Here is a 12,180-nt window from a genome sequence, read left to right as displayed (position 1 = left end):
TCTCCTTTGCCTCATAAGGCTTCTGCCTCTTCCCACACCTACTATCTAGTTTCCCAACACATGTCACACCCAGACTGAGGGAGTGTCAGGTCTGCCCAATTCCCAAAACTGAGCTGTTCCTTAAGCAAAATAACAAACTACATTCTGAGTCCATGTTTTTCAAAGTGGAGCACAGTCTGCCTGTTGGGAAATGCTGGGGTTGGAGTGGGGGATGGTGGCAGGTCTCTGGGGTGAAAAAGATGAAGGGCCAGATTTTAGATAGCATGGAAAGCTAATTTGGGAATTGAAAGTTTTTGGTTTTGATGGAGATATGGAAGATAAAACAAGAAATATCATGAACCCGTTTCTTATAAGCTCTGAGGTCGGAGGCTACATCTTACTCATACTATCTTTCACAACTTCAAATAGAATGTTTTCATGTAATAGGGGATCAATAAATGCCTACCAAATGGGACAGTGACTTTGCAGAGGCTGAGGATATAAAATATCTGTTTTGAGCAGTCCAATTTTGAATTCTGTCTTCAGCTGGATGAATTTGAGAATCATTATTTTAGCCAGACCAAGTCCTATTTTATTTTTATTTGTATAGATAGGAGTAGCTTTTCACATGACCCCCTCCTCATTTTCAAACAAATCTATGGTTTTTCTATGGTGACCTGAGAATAAGTAAATCTTTTAGGTCATAAAGGACACTTGCAAACTGAGCTGAATCCCCCAAAGATTTCCCTTCAGCTTTGCTTCCAAACTATATGCCATTTATTCTCTCCTTATTTAGTGGTGGGATATGACTTACTGGCTTTTGCTTAGAATTGCTGTCTTCAGTTTGAAAATGCTTTATGAACTTACCTCATTTCATCCTTTGAGTACAGAGTATATTGATGTTATAAAAATAATAAAACGTGAGTCAAAATTTTTCCACTTTTTAAAATAATTAAGTTAGAGTGATTTCAATTTGGATCAATCAGATTATCATATCTGAGTTAAAATGATCCACCTGATTAGTTTTTAGGGCCTTTGTCTCCTCACTTTGTTTACATTTAAGATGTTCATTTCTTACGTTCCTCTTCTCAATATTTAAATCAGTTCAAGCCTTTCTAATGGTGACAGATTCTCACTTCTTTTTCAGGATCCCATTCCACTGGCACAAGGTCTGGAAACCTTCTTCAGCAGGAGGCAGTGAGGGCCTTCTTAGAGTATCTCCATGTTCCTAGGTTTTACTCAGTCTTAGACTTCCATTTTACCTGATTTCCTCCTCTAAGACAATGACCCCTTTGAGGTCATAGGGATCTTACCCAGTTAACTTTTGTATCTTATAGCTGTAGTTTAATAAATAGTGACTGATTCATAGTCAAACTGAATGGTGAATTGTACAAAAGAATGATTACATGACCATCTTCAATTTCATACTGGGTCAGTTCACAGAGAAGCCAGTAGTCCTCAGAAATGTAGACCAGTTTCCTGGCAGGTTTTAAATCATAAATCTAAGTCCACTTTCCCCCAGCTTCACATTATTTAAAAATTTGGGAACCTAGAGTTACCTAAAGATTCATTTCCAAATGCAAGTGTTCTACCAAACAGTCAAGGATGCTAAGAGTGAAAGCCTAATGAGAAAACTAAGGGCATAGGTGTGCCCCACGCCATCCTTGGAAGAAGGAAATAGACCAGTACAAATGGGAGGCCAGTGACACTTCAAGACAACACTACTGCCTCACTCAGGGGTTTTAAATCAGAGATGCAAATTTGAAGACTTTGAGGGAAAACCCTTATATGATCAGTGGGCATTGAAAACGAAGGGAAACTGCAGGAGTAAGAAGATAGTTGAGTACTTGCATGGAGGTGTTTCCTGGTCACCCAGAATTCAACCGACTATTGAAAATTTACACTTGCCTTGTAATCATAGGTTGTGAATGAAATATTCAGTCAAATGCCTTCAATTTACTTATGACTTAGACCAGTCAGTTGATATGGCTAATATTAGTCACCAAATTAGTTCTTATTTTATATCAATACTGTGTTTAGTATTGAGCAGAATGCAGATAATCACATCCAGCTTTAATAAATTATTGTCTATTTTAAAACTTTATCTAAAAATGCATTTGACTTAGTTCAACTTGAATTTCTCTAATTTTGGTGTTAAAAATTTGAATTAATTATGTAATCTAAACTATAGGGGAGTATTTAACTAAGATGAAAGTAGAGTATTTTGCCTTTAAATACTTCCTGTTACTTAACTCCAGTGTATGTTTATATATATAGTTTATGACTTTAATCTATGTTTATTTACCTTTAAACAATATACTGCTTAGGTGGTTCATTAAAAAAATATAGAGCTAAGTGTTTGTGATAACTTCTATCACTAAGAATTAAATCCAAACCAAAATACATTTTACATGATAAAACAAGTTCTGTAAATGGCAATAACTCATTATCCCATACGTCTACACTCCAGGTTGATGATCTCAAACTGTTGCTTTGGTTTAAAGTGAAATATTTTGTATTTATTTTTAAACATTTTAGTACTTAATAGTTTTAAAAGTTAAAACACTGAAGCTAGTAAGCTGAAAAACAGTTGAAAAGTATCTTATAGCTGAATTGTTGACCTAAAAAATTGGTAGTGATATACCATGTCTCTAACCTCATCTAAATAATAGAAAAAAATAAAGATTTTTCCTATGTTATATATATATATATATATACATATATATAATTTTAATATATATATCTTTATGTATTTTGGAAATTCCTTTATTATTTATGACATTGTTGATTAAAATATGTGTCATTTTTTAAGTAGGTTTTCATTCATAATTTTGTAATTGCACTACTTGTTTATGGCTTTATTAGTCCTATGCAAGTTTAGAAATTTGTGCAATGCCCATCAAAATAGTGACCTTATCAAGACTAATGATAAGTTTTGTTAACTGACTCAATCCATTGAAAAGACAAGACGACTCACTAGATCATTAGCATGCTTCCTTTAAGTATTCATACTTTGAGAGTTTTGTCATATATAGTAACTCTGACACCTGACAGAATTAATTTCTTGTGAGCTGGTAATAGTACTAATGGTTCTGCTCTGCTCTCCTCCCTCTACCTATGTTCCTACGTATGGGTCCCAGGGCGCTTCCAGTAAAGGATAACCATGTAATCACTTTTAACTATTTGACTTGATCTAAATGTCCACCGACTAGAACTACTTTCTTGACAGAAAAGTTAGACTTAAAAATGTGAATCTTTTCATGGGGAAATGAACAGATATTACTGTTTACAGCTTGGGCAGTACCAACACTGAGGCAAGCTGGAGAACATAAAGCAATTATATCAGGCTGGTAACAGAAATCCAAACAAGATTGTATTTAGTAGCCTTGAGAACATTTTTCCAAACAAGGATATTATTCTTTTTATGTTTATCAGACACAAAAATATTTTCAGTATCAAGGTATAAGGAGTGGGGACAGATAGAAACACAAAGGCTGAGCTTGCAAAAAAAAAAAAAAAAAAATTCCCTTAGCAAGAAGACATCTGAAATACATAGTTTTAAGATACTATGTTCTGTAACAAAAAATGAATGGGATGTATTTTGCTAAAAAGAAGTACCAGGGGATGTGGTTAAAATGGAAACTTTTGATGGTTCCTTATGAGAAAAAAAATTTGCTAATATAATTTCATTCTCATAAAGAAGAATAATTTTTTATGACACAATCAATCCTTTGGCACATAGTTGATCCTTCTATCCTCAAACTGGATTAACTTATTACAGTCTAGAGGAGTGTTGTACAATAGAGCTACCATGAGAACCTGATAATTTAAATTTTTCTAGTAGCCACTTCAAAAAAATTGAAAAGAAACTGTTGAAAAATAATTTTAAGAATGTATTTTATTTAGCCCAATGTATCAAAGAATGATCATTTCAACATGCAATCAATAAAACATTATTAGTGTTATAGTTTATATTACTTTTCTTAGGTCTAAATCTTCAAAATCGGGTGTGTGTTTTATACTTTGAGCACATCTCAATTGTTGGGAGCCCCAAAGCACTCAATAGCCACATATGGCTAGTAGCTCCTGTGCTGGACAGCCCAGGCCTAAAGAAACCGTTTCCTTTAAAGACTTGAGGGCATATTATTTTTCCTTCAGATCTTCCATCAATGCACACTTGTTTACATACTGCTTGACTTAAGTTGTTCGTCTAGGACAGCATGACCCTGAGCTTCTATGAAGTACTTGACATATGTTTGTTAATACAGAATTAATAACTGAATTAAACAAAAAGCAACTTTCAGGGGCCCGGAAATTTCTGAATTCAGGTCACCCAGCCAACTCTTCTGTTTTAGTTCAATTTGTTCAGCATACTATACATGACTTCACTGGTGTATGTTTGGTTAAATCCCTCTAAAAGTGATTGTAATAATCACATAATACAAAAAATCCTTCAATATAAACTATTCTACACTTAAAACCTGTTGACCGAACAGTTATTAAACAAGTTATGAACCCAGGGTTTTAAGAACTTATTTTGTATTTAACTAGTTATGGTTGTCCTAAGGACATTGTTGAGAGAGCAGCAATTAGCTTCAGACATATCTGGAATCTATGAATGAGCAGCTGGCTTTGACATACCAGTGATGAAGATGAGTCAATGTATTCAGTATTATGTAGTGCTATGTCATAAGGGGCTTTATAGGAGATGCTGGGACAAACATATTTCAAGACACTAATACATTCACACAAGATAACAAGTAAGAATGTGGTATGGTGCACAGACTGGATGCTATGGTTGCTATGAGAAGTACTCACTTTTTCAGATCATTCTGCTGCTTTTTGGCTTGTGCACGCCACTGGTGCATAGCAGGAAAGAAGCCACTTGTGTACAGTGGAAAAAGTATGTCAACTAATAAAGCTGCATTTGACTGAGAAATAATTGTATCACAGCTGTCACTGAATTAGTTCCATAAGGTCATCAACACAACAGGTGCATTACATTTTATGAATCAGAACTCTGTTTGCTGATTCATAAACTACCCAGTATGCAACAAAAAGATGATGCATTAGAGAAAGCATTACATAATCTTCATGCAGTAAAATTGTAACTAGTACCTCAAAAACAGTCAATGCAACATTAGACAGGGATTAAAGAAGGAACTTGCTACACACAAATGTTCTGAATATGAAAAAACGGTAATAATCACAATTTCTTTTCTAAATTAAAAAATAAAAAGTATCATTTTGCATTAAATTTTAAATTCAAGCTTAAGTTATAATGGCAATTTTGGATCTTTGAAAGGGATTACTGGAAAGCACATAGCAATGCGTGGTTTAGGGAAAAGAATTTTGGGTGCTCGAGTCTGTCCTAACTTGTGATATTCTGAATGATATGTTAGAGCACAACTATGCCAATGGAGATTCTGGGTAGCTCTTATCTGCTAATGAACATGGCTATCATTAACCAAGAACTTCCAACTAGTTCTCACCTCCCATAGCATTTACCTGAGGAATTGTGAGCTGAATATTTTGGACACGGATTCTACAAAGGCCAGGAGATCAAGGTAAAACTGTATATGTTTTACTCTATAAATTATGTAGGGAATGGAGACCTTGGTAAATATGAAGAAATTTCTAACTACTACTCCTCTGTGTGATTGGGAAGAAGCATCTCTTCTTTATGGATAAAAAACTCGCAATACAAAATTTATCCCAAAGTCCTAGGAATCTTTGATAACTTTTATTATTATTCAATTTTGATTGTTGTATGTTGTTATGATTTTCATTACTTACAACACAGTGTTTAGAATAAACTAAAACCACACATGTTGGCAGCAGCTGAGGATGGGATCTGATGATATTCTAAAAATAAGTTGCCATAATTTAGCTTTTGATATAAATGCCTTTCATGAGGACTGTAAATGGACATGTTTCTAATTCTAGACATGTTCATATAATTGGAACTGAATCACTGCATTTACTATTGCATTACAGAGAAAAAGAAATGTTTAAGATAACAATCTAATCTAAATTATAAGATAAATGCAAGTAAAAATATTTTTCATTTAAGAATTTAAAACTGATAGTTCCACAGAGTGGTGATGAGTATATTATACATATTTATGTGGATTTTACAGGGTGTTTCAAAAGCCCCTGAGGACATACAGGATTCACAGTCTCAGCGTGTCTTTGCATACAAATGCAAACTTTTTTCAATACTTGTTATAATAAATGCTGAAAATGGCTCTCATGCGCTTATAATAGAGATGATATTTTTGTTGTCAAGGTCACTAAGTATAAGAGAGGTCACAAATGCCATTTTCTGCATGGGGACTCAGGGACTTCTGGCTCATTCCTGTAAATTAGTTATCCACATAAATATGTATAGACATATATGTAGTATGCATAGTCACAACATAAATATATTTAACATTTAAGAAAATTTAGATATTCTACTGGTAAACTGACATATGTATACAATAGAACTTGTATTTATTCACAGGAATTTGATTTTTTTTTTTTTTTTGGTTGTTGTTCAAATGTACCATTAGCTTAATTGTTATTTCTTTCCCAAAGTTAACAAGATTCCTTTATAAAGTAGCAACATGGTTTACTTGCACATACATTTTTTTAAAACTAAAGTTGAGTAATGAAAATTAACATCCACAAATAACTAAATGATGGAATTTTCCTTTTTTTTTTTTTTTAGCAATTTTGGTTTTCATTTTATATTGTATAATTGTTTCATTGAAACTGTGTTTTTTAAAAATTGGTTCAAGTTAATGTTTTGTTTTGTTTTGTTTTGTTTTTTTGCTAGTTAAAAATCACAATGTCTGATATATTAACATATGTCAGCTTCCTACAGGAACCCTATGGGTCTGCCCACCTGTGATGTCATAGTTAGGAGGGGCTTTTCTTCAGCAGACTCCTCCCTCGGTATCTCCTTCATCACCATGGCAACAGCCTTATCTGCCGCCCTAGAGCCTTTTCCCTATAACAGTGAAATCAACAATGACTTGTGTCAGGAGAAATTTTTACTTATTATTACAAGATATTCTAATGTTTAAAGAGCAATCCAACATAAATGAAGAGGTAGGCTGCTGCAAGTGAATCTTGAGGCTTTTGGCTGAGGAGAAAACACACAAAATCTGAAAAGAGATTATTTGTGAACTTTTAGTTAGCTACTTTTTCACCTTTACAGCTGACATATTTAATTTTAACATAGTATTTTATATGTATAATATATTTTAAGGCAATTTACATGACATGAACATAATTTTTATAGTATTGATTTAAAAACGCTATGGATTGCCTAGTTCATTTACTAACTGTTCTTATAACATCCTTAAATGTTTTGCATGACAGTGAGGAGTCGGAGATAGGGATCAGGATCAGTGTCTGACTCCCCCAAAGGGATTTTGCTGGGTGGTCCCTGGACTCTGTCATTTTTTTAGTGGATCGGGCATAAAAAGAGTAAAAGTGTCATAAAACTTCTAAAAATTCTTCAACAGCCTAACATCCCAGAAATTCACCCAGCTTGTATATTTTGTGGAGATGGTATGATCTTGGTGAAAAATTTTTCAACTCTCAATGATTTTGAAACCAAAGAATTTTAATAGGGTTTTAGAAATGCCTTTTAATTAGAGGATTGCGAAGAATCTAGGTATAAATAAAGGATAATAAATAATTGAAGCACTGATACATATATCCCCACATTTTTTTTGTCTCAAGAAGTATAATTTTGGACTATAAAGGGGTATGCTGGCTTTTTGTCTTTTTAGTTTACTGGATTATTAAGTTTTTGTGAGTAGATGTGAATGGAAAAAACAAAACAAAATATCACTTTCATAACCCAATTAGAAACATCTTATACTATGTAAAAATTAAATACTCTTTAAGCATTTTAAAAACAAAAGCTTCCATTTTTTTCAGGTCTCTGGGCAAAGCCTCCCGAAAGAAATAATTTTATACTGAGAAGTACATATGAGTATCTGTGTTCTAAATCTACTTAAAATACAAATGTAGCATATAGGGATATCATAGGCAAAGATTAAAAAAATGGACATATGGGGGTTTGTTATCTGAAAAGGAATTAAGAGCTAGGGTCAATATTAACTCCAGAGATTGATAAATCTTGATAGTTTCCATGCAGCAAAAAAGGATGAAATTATATTATGATCTTGGACTCACACAGGGGTTTAAGTATTTAGAAGGTAGGTTTACTCTAGGAAGCAAAACTGCCTATTTTCTCAGGCATTGCCTTTCTAAAATGTAATGAGTGGCAGGTTTTATTAATGAAAACAAAGAAACAATTTCTCTGCAGTTATTAGATTTTAAAATGTGTGAATCTCTTTACAATGCTGGAAGTGCCTTGAGTTTGTTTGGACTTAACAGAACGAGCATTACTGAATGATAATGTGTTATCTCCACGATAGGATATCAATTACTGAGATTTTATTTAGCACATATAACAGTAATTTCCATATGTATTCTGAAAAGTTTATAAGGCTGCAATTCTTAAAATAACTGACTTCTGGAAAGATAAAGAAGGACAATGATCTACTGCATAACAAATTGGGATGCATAACAATTGCAGGTTTTTTCTTTATGAAGCAAGGTGAACTTCCTAAAACAGAGATGAATACCATTCTGCATTCTGAGAAACTATTTATTATGGCACTATTAAACTATTTAACATTTTTTCAAAATATAAAAATTACTTGGATGAAACATTACATACTATAAAGTGATAAGGCTTTAAAAGCTACACTCATTTACAGACTAAATACAGTTTTTAACAAAAATCTTTGCAGTTTATTATTTGAAAAGAGCAAAATCATTTGTGAAGAATTCTTTCCATGCTCCACGAAGTTCTAATAATATAGCAATAAACAAAGTGGCATGCTTATATTTAAATTCCTGATATATTTAAATGAACAAATCTAATGTTACAAGGTATAATTTTAAAATAATAATAATAATTCAGAATCTGTTCTTGCGCTAAGAAAAAAAATGTCAATTGATAAGCATCTCAAAAAATTTCAGGTCAATATTTCAATATACCATTTATTTGAAATGCTACCAATCATGAGCTATATAAAGATATTTTTCACATGTGCAACTATTGTGGCTAGAATTAGCAACGGACATGCCATTTTACTAAAACAAAAAACAAAACAAAATAAAAATTAGTCCTTTCATGCTGAACTCTAGAACAAAGCAGTGGTCAGCTAGAAAGGATGTATAATAAACACATGCGGTGCTTTTTATTTCTTGCAGAAAAACCCACCAAAGCCAGGGTCAGGTCACTTTTTTGAAGACAGTGCCACTTTTTCTTCAAGGTTACACCTACTACCTGAAAAGAGTCATGATACCCATGTTAGTGCCTGCTAGCAACTTTTTTTCTTTATAGCCTTTTGACTTTTGAGTTATTACCCCATGAGCCTCACTTTTGGGCAAGGGTGGTACAGTATGAGAACAGAACGGGAAGGTCTGCCACAATGACATCTCCATGGTTCCAGATATAGTGTCTAAACCCACTGTCAAATCAAACGAATACACTCATCTATCAGAGCAAGATTTCTCTTAGACCATATTGCCACCTCCACCTGCTATCTTAAAATCAAGCTGTGTTATTTCTGATTTGTCCATTTATCTTGTGGGGGAACACTTCTAGAATTCAGAACCTGGCTGAGAATTGATTTGGCAATTCATGGAACTATTCATTTTTGCTTATCAGCAGCTCTACAGGACCTACAGTAATACACCCATACAAGTTTTTTTCCTTTTTTGAAGTCAGTGGCTTAATACATTGTAACAACTGTATATGCATAATTATCCAGACTTCAAGCACAATTTTCTAAATATAACCACATCGAAGATTCAGTATTAATCTATTACCTGAAACAACACAGAGACGGCAATAATGAAATACACACTCAAGCATATAAGTGGATTTAGATTACATTAAGCCTGTATGCTTCTATGTAATTCTTAGCAATAACAGAAAAGAACAGAGAAAGGTTACAAGTTGATTATCACATTGGGAAACCGCCAGTAATTTATTTCAGCTGATTTCTTTTCAAATAATACTTCAAAATCACCTTTCCCCACTTCCTTATTGAATTTCTTGAGATGGTTTTGACTGTTTGGAAAACATCACCATGTGGAGAAATTTCTGTTTTTTTTCTTGGTGAGTTGTTGTAAGAATTCTTCAATACTTCTTGGTTTCTTTTATCATTTTGTTTCCTTCCCAGTGAAATATATAAATAGATATATATTATATATATATAATATATAAATATATAATTCTTGAGAATAATCTTTTTATTAACTTCTATTATAAGACCAGGCATAAATGAATGAAACACAGGTAGTACAGTGAATGATATTAACGTTTATTAAGAAAACCCAATTTTGGCTCACTCCCTCTGTTAATATAGTATATAAACAACAGAGTACAAAATACTGAAATCACAGGATCTTCTCAGGCTGTGAAGCTACCAGATGTCTTTGGATGAGGAGGTACTGGCAGCAGGCTGGTCTCATAGTGAGGGGAACTAAATTATTTGGAGAAGCTGCTATATGCCAGGCACTCTGGCTAGGTGTTTTACCTATACGATTGCATGAAAGCTCTGTGAGGTACAAGATATCTTTGCTAGGTAGATAGTGAGGCTCAGAGATGGTGTGATTTAGCCAAGACCTCAAAGCTAGTATGTGGTTGAGCTGCCTCCCAGTCCACGTGCTTCCTTCTCTCCCATGTCCTCCTCACTGATGGCTATAGGTACAGGTTGTGTATATCACTCAGGTTTTGAGAAGCAGCCACTTCTCAGGATAATCACTGAGTCTGGATCTAAGTAAACTTTTTGAAAAATCTTTTCTTTAGTGTGTAATGGTCAGTAATAATCAATTATCCATAACTTCACTCATGAGCATACTGGGAACAAGATATTTTTGTTTCTTTTATCTTTGTGGAAAACTAACCTACAGATTTCATGTATATATACTTCTTTTTATTCTGTAGATCTTATTAGGTTTATAAGTTGTAGCATCACTCTAATTCTTATTAAATGTTAACTCAATGCTATTAAATGACATCTTTATTAGGATTTTTCCTCAGATAAATTTTGGGTGTATGAAATACAGTATGCAATGCCACAGTTACATGGCCCATTCAAAAGCAATTTTCTAATTACAGATTCTATTACTCCTACTAAGGAGATCATAATTTAAAAATTATGTTTAGGGGCACCTGAGTGGCTCAGTGGGTTAAAGCCTCTGCCTTTGGCTCAGTTCATGGTCCCAGGGTCCTGGGATCGAGCCCCACATCGAACTCTCTGCTCAGCGGAGAGCCCACTTTCCTTCCTCTCTCTCTGCCTGCCTCTCTGCCTACTTGTGATCTGTCTGTCAAATAAATAAAATCTTTTAAAAAAATTGTTTATTATTTCTAATCTATCAATAATAATCCAGAGTGTCTTCATTAGAGATATTCAAAAGAAGAAATGGAAAAATACTAAATTAGGGGAAAAGTAAAAGATTACAATACTAAACATCTCAGCTAACCCAAAATTATCTAATATATGAATTTAAAAAATAGACTTCCTTTTGTCTTAATTCTAAAAATTAATACATGCCAAAAATTGAGAAAAAGCAGGCATAAAAAATAAAAATAACAACCTTGACATTTTCGTGGATTTTCTCAATGTTTCATATTTACAGTATTGGAGAGTAAACAGTGTTTTAGGATGAATGTTTTAAGAATAGGCAAACTACCATCAGCTTTATAATTATGAATGTATTACATACATTTCTTCATATATACATGTATGCAAGCAAATACCTGCCATTGATATTATTTCAACAACACTGTTTGAAATGAAATGATATTCAGTTTTGCCTATAGCTGAAAAATTGTATATCTCATAAATTCTGGACCCTGGACTTAAACGTTCCTGCAGGAAACTGGCCACAAAAAAGGCTAATTTCTGATGGCTGTCTCATCTCTCATGTGCAGAGCCAGGATAACCTTCTTTCACTTGGAAAGGTAAATGTCATGGTAAGTGTCGTGCTGTCTTCAAACTCCCAACCTGGGAAAACGTCAGAGCAATGCTTCCTAGTGTCCTCTGAACGCCGGTGATCCCTGCCTACCATATTGTGTCCTTTCCCATTTGGTGTGTTCCTGTAGCTTTCTTCCAACAT

The 12,180-nt window shown here is 33.6% G+C and overlaps 1 protein-coding gene across 8 annotated transcripts in view; it reads right to left on the bottom strand.

The window, feature by feature from the left end:
- PEX5L (peroxisomal biogenesis factor 5 like) overlaps window positions 1-12,180 on the bottom strand; it is a 227,471-nt gene that overhangs the window by 93,703 nt on the left and 121,588 nt on the right. For 3 of the 8 annotated variants that reach the window (XM_059163397.1, XM_059163396.1, XM_059163393.1), the window contains one exon: window positions 6,869-6,973. The exons of 3 other annotated variants lie outside the window; for them this stretch is intronic. In XM_059163397.1, the coding sequence (XP_059019380.1) occupies window positions 6,869-6,973 (105 nt within the window). Of the gene's footprint in view, window positions 1-6,868; window positions 6,976-9,271; window positions 9,338-12,180 lie in introns of those variants that run through there. 2 more of the 8 variants (XM_059163394.1, XM_059163399.1) reach the window with 2 other exon arrangements.

This window comes from Mustela lutreola, chromosome 2, assembly GCF_030435805.1.
Source record: "Mustela lutreola isolate mMusLut2 chromosome 2, mMusLut2.pri, whole genome shotgun sequence".
Classification (NCBI taxonomy): Eukaryota; Metazoa; Chordata; class Mammalia; order Carnivora; family Mustelidae; genus Mustela; species Mustela lutreola.
Note: the sequence above shows the minus strand (reverse complement) of the source record. Positions and strands in the feature narration are given on the sequence as shown.